Source organism: Emys orbicularis, chromosome 1 (assembly GCF_028017835.1).
Source record: "Emys orbicularis isolate rEmyOrb1 chromosome 1, rEmyOrb1.hap1, whole genome shotgun sequence".
In the NCBI taxonomy this organism is placed as follows: domain Eukaryota; kingdom Metazoa; phylum Chordata; order Testudines; family Emydidae; genus Emys; species Emys orbicularis.
The window spans coordinates 234,989,366-235,009,487 of NC_088683.1; the positions used below are offsets into that span (position 1 = coordinate 234,989,366).

The 20,122-nt window shown below is 38.6% G+C and overlaps 1 protein-coding gene across 1 annotated transcript in view; it reads right to left on the reverse strand.

Annotated features, from left to right (window-relative positions):
• Window positions 1-20,122, reverse strand: part of WWC3 (WWC family member 3) — a 104,376-nt gene that overhangs the window by 67,238 nt on the left and 17,016 nt on the right. The window contains exons 3-7 of the mRNA XM_065412562.1: window positions 19,677-19,753; window positions 17,075-17,154; window positions 10,253-10,382; window positions 5,633-5,782; window positions 3,234-3,307 (exon numbers count right to left, since the gene is read on the reverse strand). Coding sequence (XP_065268634.1) covers window positions 3,234-3,307; window positions 5,633-5,782; window positions 10,253-10,382; window positions 17,075-17,154; window positions 19,677-19,753 — 511 coding nt within the window. The remainder of the gene's footprint in view (window positions 1-3,233; window positions 3,308-5,632; window positions 5,783-10,252; window positions 10,383-17,074; window positions 17,155-19,676; window positions 19,754-20,122) is intronic.

Sequence of the window (20,122 nt, forward strand, 5' to 3'; positions counted from 1 at the left end):
ACAGTTGGAAATTAAGTGGCATACATGTTGGCCCTAACGAACAAAACAGGATTCCTTAACTCTTTGAAGTAGATGGAAAGGAGCAACAACTTGAAAAAACTTTTAACCAAATCAAAGAGTTAAATTTCTAGCTTCCCTCAAATTTTCAGATTAAATTAGGCCTTATAAAACAAAGTAAAAGACAGTGCTTTTTTTTAATTAAATAAAAGTTCTTCCAACTACCAGCCCTGAAACAAGTGACTTGACTAGCATCACACAGGACTTCTGTGGCAGAGGCAGGGATAGAATCCTGTTCTCCAAGGCAGTATTTAACTGCCTTGACAATGACCCGCTCCATTCTCTTCCTGCACTCCACTGCCTAATTCACTCCACATCTCCCAACTTCTGGTACGCTACAGGAAAAAAAATGTGTGTGATCATGTAATTAAAGATTGTATCACATTGCTTGTATGCACAAAGGGATGCACAGACAGCCTTAATTCTGGCATTTCCTAACTTCTAAATGCTTGACTTTGCCACTGTAATAGTGTTCTTTTAACACCGTTTTTGTGTAAATTCCTTGCTTTTTAAAAAACCAAACTGAAAAAAACAAAAATTCTATCAAATAGCATCATATTGACACCTACATGGATGATTAGTACCGTTGGAACCTTTAGATCTCCCACACAGACTACTTTTGCCATTTGAACTAAGGGGTCCGCAAACTGTGGGGTGTGCCCCCATAAGGAGGCATGAGGAAGGTTCAGGGAGTCTAGCAGGGCCAGGGCCAGCCCCCAGAGGGGAGAGGGGTGGGTAGGAAGCACCACCCAGTCCCACTCTACCCCAGCCCAGTTCTGGCCCCAGCCCCAGCTCCACTCCACCCCCTGCTCTGCCCCCAGCCCAGCTCTGGCTGCAGCCACAGCTCTACTCCATCCCCTACTCGTCATCCAGCCCGGTTCTGCCCTCATTCGCTCTCTGCCCCCAGGTCAACTCGGCCTCTGCCCCAATTCCTCGCCCATCCACAATTCTGCCCCCAGCTCCATCATCAACTCAAGCTCCTCCATTATTGGTATGGAGTGTGACAGGAAAAGTTTGGGCACCACTGCTCTGTGTGGTCCGGCAGTAGAGGGGGATGAAACACACACACTGATAGTGGGTTTCAGTGATATTTGCTGGCAGCAGAGGAAGCTCAGGAATCTTAAATTCCACTCCAGCCTTTGGAGCGAGCGTCTCTGGTGGACACGGACTCTTCTGTCCATTCCATCCAAGACTTCTTCTGCTCCATGCCTTGCAACATGTCCGTCTCTTTCCGACCCCTCGCTCTTCGTCCTAGTGCCATTCTCCTCACCTCGCCAGTCCCTGCCTCCACTCCTCAGGCTTCTAACCCTAATCCCAATCTCACTGACCAACAAATCCTTGCCTCACCCCCTGGACTCCTCCTCCCATACTCCTTGTTCAGCTATTCCCAGTTCCTCCTCACCCCCGGCTCCTTGCCCACCCAGTTCCCCCTCTCTCATAACCTTGTCTAATCTGTTTTCCCCTGTTTCCCCCAGCCTCCAGTCCCATCCTCCACTACCCATGTTCTCCATCCTCACTGGCTTTCAATCCCAGTCACTCTCCCTAGGTTCCTTGCAATCTGTCTCCCAGTTCCTGTCTCTCTGCCCAGCCAATCCCAGTCACCCTTGCCCAATTCTTTGCCCCAATCTACTTCTTCCCTCTCCCTTCCTCCCACATCCAGCTCTTGTGCCCTCTGCATTCACATCAGACAGCTTCCTGCTGCTCACTTCCTGGGTCCAGTAGCGGTGCATTGGGAACATAAGAGAGTCAGCCTCCCTGCTTTCAGTCCTGGTGCCCAGCTGTGGCCGGCAGCAGCAATTACAGGGCAAGTCCTGCTCAGCCTGGGCTGGAGTTATGCTCAGTATGGACAGAATCTTCAAAGAATTTAGCTGTGAAGTTTTGGCAAGTCATCATCAAGCAAGTGTGAAATGCAATTATTCAAACTTGGCTAAGATTATTCTGATTTGAACAGAGATGGAGAAAAGCAAATCCCTAACAGTGTTACCCCCACCCCCTGCCAAATGTCAAGACTCTGCTTTAAAGCATGGGGGTGCGATAGCTTCCGAAAGAAAAGGTCACCAGAATTTATTATCAAGAACAAAAGATCTATTTTTTCTAGCTCATTCTCAGAAATGCCTGAACCACTTGAAATGTTGAAAAAAATCTGGCTAAGGCAGACACCTGACTTGGAAAATATCAGACCCAAAGGTTAAGTTTTGGCAAAGTTATACGCTACTGAACACATGGCTGTGGGAGGTGTCGGGCAATCTTAATAATGGTGCTACCAACCCTGCCTATAAAAAACAGTTACATGGATGCAATCTTATTGTCCTCAAATTACCATTTATGCTAGTGATATCCTATCACCTTCAGTGGAATTGAACAGGTGTAACTGAGCACATAATTTGAGGCGAATGGAGCTGCTAAGTAGCGCTGCAAACAGAAATTAGTTAACAATTTTCTTGATGCGTAAATCAGAAAAGTGTCCAATTTACTTTTACAGAGCTATGTTGGTTCTGCAGGATTGATACACTAGCAAAAAAAAAAAAACTAAGTCAAATCACTAGGTAGGCAGATATGACCAAAGGAATTAGTGAAGGATGAACCAATTTTCAAACATTTTGTTTTTAAAAATAAAAAACACCCTTTGTTAATTAAACATATTAAAAGTTTTAAAGCACTGCTGCTCAGTTAAGAAAGTTTTGTTTTCACTTGCCTGTTTTGAGTTTTAAGTTTATCTACACTGATTTAGTTAAACTAATGCAAACCTTTATGCAGTCATACTTATTTATATTGACTTAAAACTGGTTATATTGGTTTAGCTTGCCCTGTAAATTTACCAACACGAGCTAAACAGATATAAACTGGATTTAAATTAATTTAAGAGTGTCCACACAGGGTTTTGCGACGGTTTAACAAAGCCACTTTAAAACCACAGTTTTAAACTAGTGCAACTTTGTGTGTATATGGGGCTTCTGATATGTCTGACACGTGGATTTTCCCCTGAAAACAAATATTGTAATCTTACTGATAATGTTATGTTGCAGTAAACCTCAACTACCTCTGCACTAAGCACTAGCAAATACAGTTAATCTATCTTTCAGGAGGTACACTGAAAGTGATATCATTGCTTGGTTTCAAATCTATTTCCAAAGCTTCAGTCACAAAGAACAGAAAACAGGCTTACGTTTACTTACCTCTTTTTGGCCTCTTCATATTGCCAGCTCAGTCTTACTTTGTCCACAAGTCTCGTTTTATCATCAAAGCAAAACTTTTTTTTTTTTTTTTTTTTTTTTGGAGTTGAGGACCAGGAAGAAAAGGAAAGGTGGAGAAACACAACACACATTAGTAATAAACATTGTTAAAAGAATATAAATAAAATTTATTCTCCCTACCCAAGCTTACCAAAACACTGTCAATGTTTCAAATAAAAATGTGTCTGCAAGAGATAGTTTGGATTCTTAAGATATGAAATTGGGTTATTAATAAATTACCTAAAGGTGCAGTAAGTGTAAAGTTAGCCCTCTCAGTAAACAGCCTTTCTGGAAATTAAACGAGTTAGTAACACTTAATTATGCATTGTCAAGACCTTCCTAAGTCAGAGCTCAAAATGTAAAGAATAGGATGTACCAAACGAGTGCAATATTTAATTGCTTATTACAATAGCATTCTTATTTTATGGGAAAATTCAGTGCAAAGTAATTGGGTTTTGCTTCCAAAGCAAGAAGAAAGATGTTCCCTATATGTTGAAGCATTACTCAGTATTTTAGTCCCTGGAATCCATGGCTCTTTACCTTAAATTTATCTAGAAACAAACAACAGATTAAACAGTTTTATTCCAATGTGCTACAACTGCGTCTCGAATCAAAAGGTTGCAGCACTGTCGCCATGCTGCAATTCTTACTGTAGCAAAGCGAGCTCTCTTCTGCAAACCCTCCTTGGGCAATATGCTCCATCACATGTAGCTTTAGTTCCTCCCCAAGCCAGCCACATATAGCTTAATAGCTATAACTTCTCTGGATCCCCATTCCAGATCACTGAGCTTCTAGTCCCTTGTCAGTTGCCTGTCCTACTCTATGCACCTTCAGGCACAGGTAACACAATCCACCAATTTCCCACTCACAACCACCAGCTGATACTAATTCCCCCACTGCAGAATATTTTTCAAATTCAGAAGTGCAAGGGTTATCCCTATGCAGTTATACATTTATATTTTCTAACCAAATGTATACTATACAAACATAGTCTTCAAAATATACCATAGTTGGTTTGTCTTGGATGGTATTCAGTGTGCATTCTGAAGCAGAAAACATGGCTATTATCCTTTTGGTAAACTAGGATACTGCAATCTGATCCACCACCAGTTTCAACAAATGACTCTCCAATTGTACCACATGACTCTCACTTTGGACCACGTGAGAAAAGTTTAGTGCCAGATCAGTTCCCTCAAACTCTCCACAGATCACAATTACACATCATATTTATAAAAAATTCCCTTTCTACTCACCCATCGCTCATGGGTGAAAGGGACTAGAGGGAAAACAGACCAAAGAAAAATGCATGGTATACAACACTCAGAAAAAGCGGTTAACTTAAAGCTCTTGAATTATAACAAGCTTTGTATCTGAAGTAACATTCAAATTCTTATACTATCGCACTGTGAATGGGCTCTCAACTCCACTTCAAATTTCCTCAGAAGCAGTTGCTTACTTTTTGCCCATGAAAACCTAATTCAAATGACCAAAGTAACAGTGCATGGTAACCATTTAACTGGCATGCACACAACAGTGTAATTCACATTGGGTTGTTTAAGTGTGGTCCTCTTATACTTTTCTTGAACATGATTTAAAGAAGGGCTTGAAGGAAATGACAGCGAAGGCCTGACCGACCAGATCAAGAAGGAAATGGATTCTTATAAAGAAAAATATTACAGCCCTAATTTAAATTGTAAATTTCCCTCTATTTTGGAAGAAAGCAGTAGAGATCAACTTAGCTCTTGAATCTTTTAATCCATATGTAAAGACGAAACCAGTGTGGTAAAAAAAAAAAAAAAGAACACAACAGCTCAGAGGGTAACAGATCCTTGAGGCAAATGTAAAACTGGGCACTTAGAACCCTTTATTTTTTTTCCCTCCAGCATGGCTGTAATACCAGTAAAAGTTTGATGCTTGGTGCAAACAGCTGGCAACAATTGCACTATAAAAAGGCAAAACCACAGACTGGGAGGCTTGTGAACACTCCTGTGGGGAACTATTATTCAGGGTCTACTTTGCCATCTGCCCATTAGTCATGGAGATGGTTAGAAAGTGATCACTTCAGCCCAGACTGATGGAACTGAGAAGCGGATTCCTTTGTAAACACATTTCACAAAGGCCTTTTGCATGTTTGAGAATTAGAATCACAAAGCATATAACTAGTGAACATTATTTGCACACTATTAAGCCAAAATGGATTATTTTAAAAATGGAGAAAAAAAACAGAGTATTTTCTTCCAAGCATCCATCTTTGAATTAAAATGGAAAACGAACCATAATCATGTGACTAACACAAAAGCTGCTTATTTTCCACAGCAAACATCTCACATTGGAACACATACCTCTCCAGTGATGTCAGTTTGAGAACAAGCATCACAGTGTTGTTGAGGTAAACAGGAATCACGGAGTGAACTAGAATTGTGCTGGAGACCTTGCAGGGAATCTGTAATACAACAGCTATTCCTGAATCCATCCGTTAGCTTCGCCAGGCTCTAAAAAAGAACATTAAAAAAAGTGATCTAGTAGAATCTAATTCTGGTTGTCCATTTAAAAAAAAAAAAAATAGTAGAATGATACTCCACCCACTACTTTTTCTATTATTGGGATATAACAGGATGTTTATTAAAAAAGCTACCTGTAAGAAAGTCAAATTTATTATTTCATTCTGTGAAATGGGAACTTTGTTTTGAAAACTCCATTTCCAAAAAACCCCCAATGATTGTATATTGTATGTAAGTGTATATTAAAACGAATGTAGTTTAAATTCGAGAACAACAAATAGTTAAGAAATATCTGTCAAAGTTTCAGTTTTCAGAGCTGTGAATAGCTCTGACTTTACACACAGCAGCTGCCATCTTCCAGAACAGACAGCAGAGAGGGCCACGTCTTACCTGCCCCTGCCTCAAACACACGACACTCCTCAGTGACTAATCCCTCACCCATCTTGAAAAAATATCACCCATTGCTTCAATTTTAATCACAGTTAATTTCACCCCGGATTCTACAATCGTAAGGTTCATGCAGCCAGAGAGGTTTTTCCACTTGGATTGCGGGAAGGGCAGCACTATGAAATCTGTGGATCTGAGCAGACTGTGTAGGTAAGGGTATAGAACAGCACAGAGGGAGAAGGGCAGGTAAGACACAATCATGCAAAATAGCAACTGCCAGATGGAAGGCAAGTTTTCAATTTGTTAAATGAAATGTTAATTAAAAGAAGAAAGCCAATATCATGATTTTTATACAAGCTTAGGCAACAGGATTTGGGGGTTTTTAAAGTTCCCATTAAGCAGAGTTTCTCTTCAAGATTAATAGCCAACTTTTAAATTTCATGATTTGACTTTTTGATTATTCACCCTCTCCTGCAACCAAATGTTTTCAAAATATTTTTTTTCTTTTGCCACAATTAAAACAAAAACCACACAGTCTGGCATGCATGAGAGAGACCACTGGCATCCTCCACTGTGAAAAATTTAAACATAAAATATTTAAATAAACTTCTCCCACACATTCCCAAAGAGAGATAACTCTCACTAACAAATCCCATCAAAAATTAAGTTAACCTACTATAACCATACTGACCAGCATCAGGTAGAAGACTGTTACCTAACAAAGAACTAATCTGATTCTAAACTACAGAGGCTCAATGCCAGTGAAACAGTTTGCTGATTTTAGGTTCCTATGGGGATTGCTAATTTGCAACAACCTGTAGTTATTAGGCACACCCAATTTATTAAGAAAAAAGGACATAATATAGCTCAGTGATTCTCAAACCGTAGCTCACAAAGAACTGCAGACAACATGGTACTACTGGCATCTCCCCCTTGCTTACAATTGGACAATTACAGAAGCAAGAAAAAAGCCCTTCCTGAAAGCTAATAGAGGAGATTTCCACACATGCTCTACCACATGGTGTGGTCCCACTTTCATCTGTACTGCCCTGCTCAAAGCCATTCATCTCCACGAGGTACAGGGGAAATGTAGCTGTGCTGGGTGCAGGGGAGGCTCCGGGCACCAGCGCACCGCGGGGGGCGGCCTGCCGGTCGCCGTCAGGGCGGCAGTCAGGCTGCCTTCGGCGGCATGCCTGCGGGAGGTCCACCGGTCCCGCGGTTTCGGTGGCAATTTGGCGGCGGGTACGAATCCGTGTTACCAGTGGACCTCCTGCAGGCATGCCGCCAAATCCACGTTACTAGCGTTACCACGTTACCAGCGGACCTCCTGCAGGCATGTCGCCGAAGGCTGCCTGACTGCCGTGCTCGGGGTGGCAAAATACATAGAGCCGCCCCTGGCTGGGTGAAGGGCAATGGGGGTCTTCTGCCTGAAACTTCTCCCACTTCATCACTTCATAGCTCTATCCTGGGGACACTATACCAAATACACACACTATCAGATACAATTTTGGGGCAACATGTACTTCATGTTAGATAGAAACAACTCTTCCACTTCAATATTTCCTACTCAATCTCCCAACCCAGTAAAAAAAAAGAAAATCTCCCAAGGGCTGTCGATGGATGTTAAAATTAAAAAAGAAAACACACATTGGAGCAGACAACAAAATCAATATAAATATATACTTGGGAGGCATGGGGAAAGAGCAGCTCTCAGAAGTCTAACCACGCACACAAACTTTTATAAACATTCCCTCATCTTTTTGGAGCAATAACACCACATATCTGACATTATTTCTAACCACAGCACCCAGTTTAAACCTGTCCACCTCTTCCTTCCTTGCCTCAGACTTCTCTCCCACATATCCTCATCCAATTATCATATTTCTACAACAGCCACAGTTTTCTGAGGACCTACAGAAGACTGAGTCACCTCTGCTATGTTTAGATCCACTGCCTACACCTTACAGATTTAGATTAAGAGGTAGTTATGAAGTTTTCTATTTCCTCTTTCTGGAATAATTTACGAAGTGTTTACACATAAAACTCCCAACTCCTCCATAACCACTGCTTTTTCCAAAATGTGTTTATTGTGAGAGAGATTTTTTTTCCTTCGCCTGCTAAGCAAGGATTTTAAAATGTAAGAGTAATATGGAAAATTTTAAACAGACTTCATACTGGTTCTACATAACTGAGATGCTCATATTTTGAAATATTGTTATTTTGTTAAATCTTAAAATTGGGTCAGGATTGTAAAGTATGCTGAAATTGATTAAAATATGTAACTACTAATTTTGAAACAAATTAATATTAAAGACTATTGCACCATAAAATGCACTGGAAGCAATATACAATTGTGACAACTTCAATTCTCATCAGTAAAACGGATCTAAAACCAACCATCAGTATCATCCTAAATTTCTCATTTGTTCTATAGGACTTCTATTCCAGGCTTGCCAGAGGACCCATTTCAGTCCATGGTATTTAACTTGATACTAGATTTGTAATTACTTAATAGTATTTTTCAGGCCACTGCTATCACTCTTAAAGTTTGTTTTAAAAGGTGCAATTCTCAAGACTTTTCAGTCTGTCAGGTGGACACTGTGTTGCTGGGTTAAGACATAAGAATAAAAAAAATAGTCTAGTGGGAGAGTTAAAACAAGGCCAGTAGTTCAGCTGATCCAAGATTTCTCACACACAAGTCTTTAAACTGCCAGTTACTTTCCCCAAATGTGCATTATGGAATCCAGGAAGAATTGCTTTTCTAATCATTCTCACTAGCCATGGCATGTGGAAGGCTGAAAACCATTTTAAAAGTTGGCCAATACAAAATAGCAAATATACTGAAAGTTGCCAAGGCTGAAATTTTTAATAGTGACTTCACTGTTCTGCCTACTTAGACAATGTTTTGTAGTCCATCAGCTGACCGTTGGGTAATGCTTCAGAGACTGAATAACTTTTAAACTATGGGAACATAATATAAGCAGATTACAAGATACCCAGATAATTAATAAAAAAAAAAGCTAACAGAACATGATGAAACTACTGCAGAGAGAGATGAAAGATACATTTGAAAGGCTATGTTAATTTACTAGGCTCCTAAAAGTTAGCAGCCAAGATACTGCCTTTCGCATACAGCAGAGCTGATTTAACAGAACTATCCTTGTCATCTTTCCAAGCCCACAGGCTCTCTGGGTTTTTTTAATAAGGTGTATAAAGCTAACGTATGGTATGAAGTTGAGACTTAAAAAAAGGAAAGGGGGAGGTTAATGCCTAATGGTAGTGAGATAGGGATGAAGAGGCTTCATGCAATCATATGCGATTACATTCCAGTTATCTGGACTAGTACATCATAGTACTGGTATTCCTCCACTGGCTCTTGAAGCCAAAAAGGTGGATCATTGAATTTTTAAAAGGCCATACCACAAACTGCAATGGTCAAGAGAGGCAAAAATAGTATTAGAGGCCTGGATAGATTCTAAATGAGGATAAGTTAATAAAATAAACACTTCATAGTTTAAAGAAGATAGGAAGAAACATGGTATAGAGATATATAAAATAATAAGTGGATTAGCACATTCCTTTCTTTACCCTGTTTCATTATACAAACAACAAGAGAACACAAAATGAAATTAAAGACAAGTAATGTAAAACTGATCAAAGAATATATTTTCTTATGTAACATAATTACTCTGTGGAACTCAAGGTATCCATGAAGTCAAGAGTTTAAATGGATTCAAATAAAGATGAGACATTTATATGAATAATAAGATGATTTAGTTATACTATCTAGGGTATAAAAGATTCAGGGATATGAACTATCAGGCTCAGGACATAGGCCAACCACTAACTGATAGGGATTAGGAAGAAACTTTCCAGATGGACAGTTTATGCAGTAACCTGCTTAAGATGTATGTTTTGCACCTCTCCTCTACTTCTGATCAATGTCAGACAGAATATCAGACCACTAGTCTGATTCAGTTTAGCAATTCCTATGCACCTACAAACAAGGGAAAACAGCAGAGACCAGGGGAAGCTACATTTTTGCAACTATCCATCCAGTAGAAAGTTTCTTACCTGCATAAGGTCCTGCCTTTCTTTCTCACCCATACAAATAGCTTTTTTTATGGTTCGGAGCTCATTCATTATGGCCTGGGCTTCATCCAGTTTATAATTTGTATGAGCACTTGACATCTTACGATCAATCCTGTTGGCAAAAATTCAGAGAAATTTAAAAGTTAACTAATTATGCAAAGGTTCCGAAAGTATTGGTTGCTAATATGCCACTTCATTTCTATGAATAAAATGGTATATTTACTTTGAATTAACAAACACCAAGTATTTATAACATTCTAAAGTTATCTGACTATAAACCAGGAAACTAAAGAGGCAATGCAGTTGGCCCAACTCAGCTTCCCCAGAACTGACAAGTTTCCTGTTTTTAACCTCCGGAATAAGAGTTCACAGTTCATGCAACATAAACATACACTCTTAAGGCAGTTTTATGTAATAAAAATAAAATTAACTTACAAAGTAGTATCACAGATGGTCAAGTTGAAATAGACCCCTTAGTGTAAGCTGCTCCAATTCCCTGCCAATGCAGCATTGATTCATAGAATATCAGGGTTGGAAGAGACGTCAGGAGGTCATCTAGTCCAACCCCCTGCTCAAAGCAGGACCAATCCCCAGACAGATTTTTGCCCCAAATCCCTAAATGGCCCCCTCAAGGATTGAACTCCCAACCCTGGGTTTAGCAGGCCAATGCTCAAACCACTGAGCTATCCCTTCCCCCATTCATAGATTCCAAGGCCAGAAGGGGCCATTGTGATCATCTAGTCTGACCTCCTGTATAACATAATCCATAGAACTCCCCCAAAATAATTCCTTTTGATCTAGAGCATCTCTTTTAAAGGAACATCCCATCTTGATTTTAAAATGGTCAGTGATAGAGAATCTGCCACAACCATTGGTAACTGGTTCCAATAGTTCATTACCCTCACTGTTAAAAATTTACACCTTATTTCCAGTATGAATTTTTCTAACTTTCAGTCACTGGATCTTGTTATACCTTTGTCTGCTAGACTGAAGAGCCCATTATCAAATATCTGTTCCCCATGTCGGTAATTCTAGACTGAGATCAAGTCACCCCTTAACCTTCTCTTTGTTAAGTTAAGTAGACAGAGCTTCTTGAGTCTACCACTATAAAGCGTGTTTTCTAATACTGTACTATAATCATTCTTGTGGCTCGTCTCTGAACCCTCTCCAATTAATCACCATCCTTGCTCTTTACAGCATATTTCCTAGGACAGGGGTCAGCAACAAACAAACCAGCCCGGCCCGCCAGGGGGCTTACCCTGGTGAGCTGTGTGCCAAAGGTTGCCGACACCTGTCCTAGGACTTTGTTCAGTCTTGTTTTAAAAGTGACTAGTGATGGGACTCTCAATTGTCCTTGGGAGACATTTGTAAAGTCTCAGGTTTTATTGTCAAGAAGTTCTGATTGGTATCCAGCCTAACTAGGAATAAACAATACTTATTCTTTCTGCTGGATTTCAGTGTTCACATCAAAATGGGATCTCATGGCCAGCTTGAAATCACAGGACTGTCCCACAAAATTTCCAACTCAATTCATAGCAGCACACACTCTGGATCTTATCTTTGGTCTGGGAGTTGGGGGTGTGAAGATAACATCTTTATCATAGCCAGACCACTTCTTGCTCCAGGTTAAGGTCAGCTTCTTTCAGGGGGAAGATCTGTTAGGGGGCTGACGGACCTAGTGCAGGTCCAGATATCTCTGATGGGTTCTGCTGCTTAACCATTAAATCACTCTGTCAACAGTTGGCTGATTATAACTTGTTATCAGTAATCATTGACAGACCAACACCTACAAACCCTCTCCCATTACCTCATCCTCACCACTCTCCTGGAGATACCAATTAAAAATAAGACCAGAGTCCCTACAGAACTTTCTAGAATAAACACTCAGATTCAGATTTCAAAGCTGACTGGGGGATTTAGCCAGCCACTCACTGAAGTTAATGTTAATCTCAACTTCTATGCCTACAGTAGTGTAAAAGAAAGTGTGTTTAGGGGGAGAAAGCATGCATAGGGGGAGAGCTAGTAAGAACACTGTTATGGGCTATATGCCACAGCTAATAAAGGAAATTTGTCAGCAGATATCTCATAATTCAATACAAAGATTCAGTAATACAAAGTGAGAATACTCACAAACTGTATTTACTTGACAATACTATAGATACTAAGAGCTCAAAAATATTCTTTATGGTAAGCTGACAAGAGTATTGTCAAAACAAAAGTATTATAAAATTTAAAAAAAAAGGGACAAGGATTTGTGGCTTAGATAGAATGCAAATTATGACAAAAATATCAAAGTGCGAACAAGCATTTACGATAGGGAACAAGCATACCACAGGAAATTATCTTTCATATTCTAGCAGAATGATACAAAATAAACATAGAGAGATTTATAGCCACCGTGAGGCTGGCAGACCAGGTGCCAGCTGATGCCAAAGCCCCAGGCCTCAGTGAACACTTACAAGTGCATAATTGGAAACCAGTCTTGCTTATTTGTGTGTTAGCATTATCAAAATAAATAGTATATGTTAAGATGATAAGAATGTGGTTAGTGTTTTATAAAATGCGTATAGGATGCTGCATATATTGTTCTCACTCAACTATACCCCAAGTCAGAACATAACAGCAAACATCTGCATTGTATATATCCTTATAACTAAGTAACCCATCAAACAAGAAAAAATGCAAAGGATGGTTTCTTACAAGATGTTAAATCCTGTTCATTAACCAAAACATGAGCCATTGTGCGAGATCAAGGATCAAAGACTTTGTTAAGTGCGTTCCTCCCCACCCTTCGGAAGAAGGGGCCTGTGTGGGAACTGTTGCTGTCAGCTTGGTTTGTGTGAGAAGAAGCTATAAATACGGACACAAGGAAAAATTCTTCATCTCTGCACTGTTTGGATTCTAACTGAAAGAGAAGACTAAGGTCCCCAGAGTTACTCTGCATAGACCTAAAAAACTTTTGTGAACTGGCAGATTACTACATCTCTGCTACCTTTCAAAGTTATAGACTGACTCATCTATACATATATTTTCACCTGCTTTAACCTCTGAACAACTCCTTTTTTCTTAACTAATACACCTTTAGATAGTTCACTACAGAACTGGCTGCCAGCGTTGTATTTAGTGTGACATCTGGGGTGCAAATCAACCTGGATGAGTGACTGGTCTCTTTGGACTGGGTGCAACCAGAATATTTTGTGATTTTTTGTTGTAAATGACCACTTATCACATAGTCCAGTTTGCCTGGGTGGCAAAATAGACTGGAGTGTCTACGGGGACTGGCTGTGACTCCATGTAAGACTATTATAGTACTTTGGGAGTTCACATTTGTTACTACATTGGTGAAATCTAATTATAGAACATACCACCAGTTTGCAATGTCTGCCCTACGGTAGGCATTCACGGTCATGAGCCACTCCAGACAGCGTGACAGCCACCACAAAAGGAGGACAACTAGCTGCAAAGCATCAATTAACAAAGATTTACTTTTGATGTCCTATCTAGCAAGATGTCATTAAGCTACTCCATGCTAGCAGAATCCTGACACAATCTTGAGCTACTCAGTGCTGACTAGCAGAAACTCAAACTTTATTGAAGGAGAGAGGCTGTTGAATTGCAATATGGAAGGAGAAAAATGATAATAAAAATGATAATTTGCTGAATACATTGAAAATACTAAAATATGACACTGAATACACTAATGTATAAGAATAACTTTATATATAGCCTGAAGAGACAAGTCTCTTGCCCAGTCATATAGCATGTGCTACCACCACCCACTTTCATAAACTAATCTGATGAAACTCCATTGAAAATGGAGTCTTATTGTCTTAAATAAAAAATAAATTGAAAAAAAAAAAAGGAAAGAAAACCTATTACCTGGTAAATAAGCCATCAATGAGGTTATCAATTTTGCTAATTCTGGTGATTTTATTGAGAGTCTTTACTGAAGGACCGAGCTCCTGGAGTCATGTCACTAACCTCCTGGTTGCAAAGAAAAGGTGGGAAACATGAACCCTGAAATTTCAAACACCAGAGAGGACGTAAAGGTGTTACTTTAAACAAATCTCATGATTCTTTTGGGCCTGACTCATGATTTTTGAATGCTAGGAGCTGGCAGCACTGGTTTAAGATTCTGACAAGATTAGACCAAACCACAGTAGGAAAAGTGACCTTAACTAACTAAGAATTTCATATGATACACAAAGTACTTGGCTTTAACCCAAAGTCACGTTAATATCAAGAACTTGGATTCAACCCAAGTATTAGGCCAGATGGCCCCCTTCTACCCTCCTGTTGCTTCACATCTACAAGAAGACATCTAGAGAAAAGAAAGATATTTAACTTCAAGTGGAATTTTCTACAGGTTAAGTATCTGCTAATTCATGTTCTTGGGGGAGGGTTGGAGGCTGACTAGTGAGTTTTTATTTTCTCAGACAAAGGGTCATTGTCAATCATACTGTTTACAGTATAATTGGCTGTCATACAGTCAATCCAAGCTGACCTAATATTCTAAGGCTGTAGGTCCCAAACTTTTTTTTACTAAGGTGACCCAGGCTAGCAGAATCCTGACACAAACTTGAGCAATCTTAACAGGCAGCACTACCAGCCCCACCTATAATAAAATCTGCCTGATCTCCCATTGAAGTCAACAGGAGTTTTAACACTGACTTCAGTAGTAATAGGTTCAGGCCCCTAACTGCTCATAACATTTTGCTGTTTGGAAACTATGAAAGGGTTTTAAAGACCTAACATTCACCCAGATGCAAAGCTCAAAATATGATTCCTAACACTGCTTAAAGTCACACTTAAAAATGAAAGGAAACACATGATTGCAAACCAAACAATTAAGACTTCACTCCTCCTATTTTATACTTGGTAATTAGCTGAAAATGTATTTAATAAAATAGTTTTGACACAGCCTAGCGAGAAGGCAGAGAGCAGTGGTGAAGACTGAAGTTTTTAAAGAAATTCTACAGCAGAAGAGGAATTAACAAGGTGACTGAGCTTAAAGCACCTGCAAAAAAAAGTGTTCCATTTAAAAAGGATGGGGGAGATGATCTGCTTGGCTGTCTAGTTTGTGACAATGCACTCTCTCTGTAGGGATTGATACAACAACCTATCAGATTCACACATGATTCAAAACGTATATCCAAAAAACAAGCTTTTCCAGAGCAGCCTTTTTAAAAAACACAAATCTCCTGGCTCCTAAGTCAAGAAGTCACTGTGGAGAACATACAGAGATCAACAAAGCAAGAGTGCTCTAGAGAAATTCTTGAAGAAAATTCCATCACAACTTCAAACAACACACGAACGGACATATGGCTGCCTTCAATAAACAATAAGGATGAGAAATGAGACAAAGCAGGAGCAATATCATGACTTCAATGTCAGTGACAAACAAGCATCAAAGCACTGAAGCACAGAACAGTCATGTCTGAACTTTTAAACTGTCTGATCAGAGGTACCTAAAAAACTATTAGTTGATCAGATTCATAAAATCCTATTCTAAAGTAATACTGATTTTTTCTCCCCTGGATGTAAGCAATTTAACTTAGACTAAAATCTTGGACATTAATATTTAGGTTCAAAACTACTTCTCAGGCTTTTCTTTTCACAAAACCATACAAGAGAAAGGTTTGAAATGGCCTTCAAATCACTTTCTTTGTTCTTGGATCTTCCTAGGGAGGTGATTAATCCTTCACAGAAACAGCAGAACAGAGCCTTAAATCAGAACCCTGTCATCCTCATTTTTAAGTTAACCTCATGTTGTCATGGGAAAGAAGGGAAAAGCAGAAATAGGTTTTATCTAGTCTTAAAAGTTAATATTGATAAAGATACTAAGTCACTGCGTAAAGCATAAATGTTTGTGTGTGTATGTGCTACCTGTCATCTGAATACAGCAGCATTCTGAATTATTGCTCATCTTCAAACAGCCAAGATCCTGGCACTATATTAAACCGTTTCTTTATGTGTTACTATATCTTTTCCATTACTTTAGTATATTCATAATTGGTCTTATATCATATACCTCTGACTGGCCTTGCAGTTACCTGATGTAGTCAATTTAAAAGACATTTGTGTATGAGGATGACTAGTTAATATTTGCCAATGAAGTACTTTGGCCTGACAAGAGTTTTCTTCTCTTAAACTTTTAAGGATGAACTGCATCTTTCATGTGTATTTGTTGTTACTTACTAAGTACCATGTTTAGCAAATGGAAAAGAAAGCAGCTGCCTGTTTTTAGAATAAAGCAACAAAGAGTCCGGTGGCACCTTAAAGACTAACAGATGTATTGGAGCATAAGCTTTCGTGGGTGAATGCCCACTTCGTCAGACGCATGTTTTTAGATTGCTGCCTAAAAGTCAGAAATTATTAAGGACAACCGTCAGTTGCAATAGTAAGCAACCACCACCTCTACACTAAGCTCAAAAGGGAATTCTATGACCTAAAATACAAAAATTCCTCAATTTTTGCATATTTTGCCAGTTTTTTCATAAACTTGCTGGCACATTAATCAATGGAATCATCATCCAAAATAATTTCAGCCAATCTTGCTTACATCAGTTTGCCTTATTATCAATGAGAGCACATTGTTAGCACCATCCATGGTTGTCTAAGTAGGGACAATTGTTAAAATAAATAAATAAATAAAAAAGAAAAAACAATTCAAAAATAAAAACTTGCAGCAGGAGTCTGTGCATTAAATAAAGTTTTGCAACACTTCCAGTTAAGTAACAAGAAAGTAAGCCAACAGGAAGAAGAGAAAGAAAAATTCCCCCCTCCCAAAACCTCCCAACTCACTCTTGTAGTGTTTCCACTCCTTTTTCTTTATACTGCAGTTCTTCCTTCATATGTGCCAACTCTCGTTTTAGTCTAGAAAGCTTAAAACAAAATATTTTTTAAGCAAAAATATGTTACGGCAGCAAATCACTGAAAAACTATTATTATTCTTTCAAATAATTCTTAAAATAATTGTTCTTTCAAGAATTTAAAATTACTGTGCATTGTTCAAAGTCTAGTATTTTCAAAGTGAAAAGTGATAATCTGTTTGGTTTTTAATCTACAGTAAAACAAAATCAACAAATGCTTTAGAGAAATATTAATAAAAACCTACCCAACAATGGTCACAAAGTAACAACATTGCCAAACGTACAAGGTAGCTGCTTCTTTGTATAATCTTCTACTATGCTATCTGCTATCACTTGTTCTAATAGCCAACAAGTCTCTGTCCGCATGTGATTTCCCATTTCCTGTCTCCCCCGGAACAGTGATTTCCCATCTAACTCTGTAGTAGACAGTCACCCAAAGACCTGCTCAACTATATTTAACTATATTGCAAACAGCCAGCTCAGACAGCCAGAAAGGGGAAGAGGTTCAGTACTATGGCTTTTTCAATGGGAAGAATGTTCGTTTAAAGTCACTAGAGATTGTGATGATTCATCTGCCCATTTTTCTTTCTGTACTATAAAAGACAAGTACAAAGTGACCCTTCAGCAGCAGTAAATAGTGAAAGTTGCCTGGCAGATCATTTATTTAATGTAATAATAAGCAGCTGTTCATTATAATCTCCCCAAAATTTGGTGTGTGTCTGCAGTGATGTTTACTACCAGGTTTCACTATTTTAATAAAATTGCTCCTTAACTGATGCTTATTGTAACAGATACACAGAATTATGTCTGGTTCCGTATGGATGTTTTATATTTTTGGTTAAAAAAAGTCACATATGTTTTGGGACAGGCACTCCTTTGTTTGTATATGTATTTCAATAAATGATGCCGTCAACTTCCTGCCACAGAAAAAAATGAAAATGTGAGCTTCATAAACAGAAAACATAAACTGAGTCTCCCAGAGATTTAGTAGATTTTCTACAATGTATCCGAAACACTGATAAGACGTATGTAAATCACTAAGTAACAAAATGCTTAACACAATGTCTCCCCCATGCCCCGCAAAAACAGAAATCACTACATCATCATAACAAAACAGGCAGTATATAGTGACTTCTTGGATTATCTAGTCCAACCCTTATAAAATAAACTCCGCTAAAATAAGAAAATATATCATTAATAGCTTCCATGTTTATATATTCAATGGTGTATAGTATATTTAACTCTTTATATTAATTCAATATACATGAGCGTGCATAACACAGAGGTTCACCCTATGTATAGAAGTAAAAAGGTGTATTTCATGGTCACTTTATTATTGGACTATGGGGGGGGGGGGAGAGAGACAGACTGGTAATCCATATGCAAATAGAAAAGTCGCTTATTTTCTTTAAACCTTGTTTAGAGAAATTGAGTGAAATTTTAACTTGCTATGTTTTCTTGTTTAGAAAATGCAGCAAACCAAACATTAGCTCTACCATATACAGTATGTTGTAAATGCATGCTAACAGAATACATGCCTTTGATGGGTGGTGAACATAATTTATTTTCCAGAGCCACTCCTGTGAAAAGTGGTCACTAAATCATGAAGTCATAAACAGGAACACCACCCTTCAAAGATATGTATTTTATTTATTTCATGAATTGAGCATCTGGCATGCTAAGTCCCATTTTATCCATTAATAAAAGGAATATGCAGTTTAGATATATGGTGGGCCTTAAGTTATAAAGCTGCTTTATTAGTTGTGGGCATCTAACTAGCTTCCATTAAATATGTAGAATTTTACTGTTCATTAGGAACACTGACAAGCAGATTTGGAAAGATAAGTATAACTTTCCCCTCTACCACTGTAACTACTTCAGACAAGACAATATTCAAAGTATGGTTCTAACCTAAAAATGGTACTTTCTTATACAACAGATGTGGTCCATATGTGTTCAGAGTTATATATGCTTACCATAGTATATGGGGATGTGTTGGGGGTGGGGGGGTCATTTGTCACTTTTTATTCTTTTATAAATGCAGCCCTGGGCAAATGATCTATTCTGGTTTGTGCATCGACTGAACTTATCACTGAGTTCTCAACACAGAGCCACATCCTGACCTCAGTTACATCTATAGAACCCTATGGAACCCAAGAGCAAAATCTAATGACAACTGGTTTGGACAGGTGTTGCTGGGGCCAGAGTTTGACTTGCAGAATATTTGCTACTAGTGGTGATGCTCGAGACAGAAAGGAAATTATTTTTAAAATACAAGTTGAGTTGGTGTGTCAGTCATTCAGAAAAAAAATTCTTTACACTTATAAACAGGGGGAAAAAATTCTTTGGAATCATTAAGACATAGTAAAGATGGAACCACACTGCTATTTTTATTAAATAATTGTTCAAGAGTAGAAGGGCACTTTAAACATGTGCAGTTTTAGAAAGCATGCATATACAACTTCTAAGCCTAATGGTGGGTGGGTGTGTACAGCACTGTTTTAATCACATAACATCAAAAAAAGATTACTCACTCTGTCACGACGGCTTGCTATTTCTGCTTTAATCTGATATGGGTCATACTTGGTATTAGTTGAAAATCCAGAGAATGCTAAACAGATGGAAAACAATGGTATTTTATAATACATTTTTCACGTTTTCAATGTGTTAAATGATAGTGTGTGCAAACATGTTTCTAAAACTTCAAAGCCACAACTCAGCAAATCACTTAAGCATGTGCTTAACTGTTTTGTGGGATTATGGCCAAAAAGAGTACATACTTGTCAAAGTGTGGCTACACGTCATTCTGGGTTCCCAAAGTTGAGTCATTCTATTTCAAAGATGGAACAAGTTTATTTGTCTACAACTTCCAGACATGTCTTTGTAGGATATGATAATCATGTGTTATAAGACTTACTCAGTGTAATTATTTTTGAGTACAACACAGGAATGTTTGTAGCCAAAATGATTTCTTCTAAAC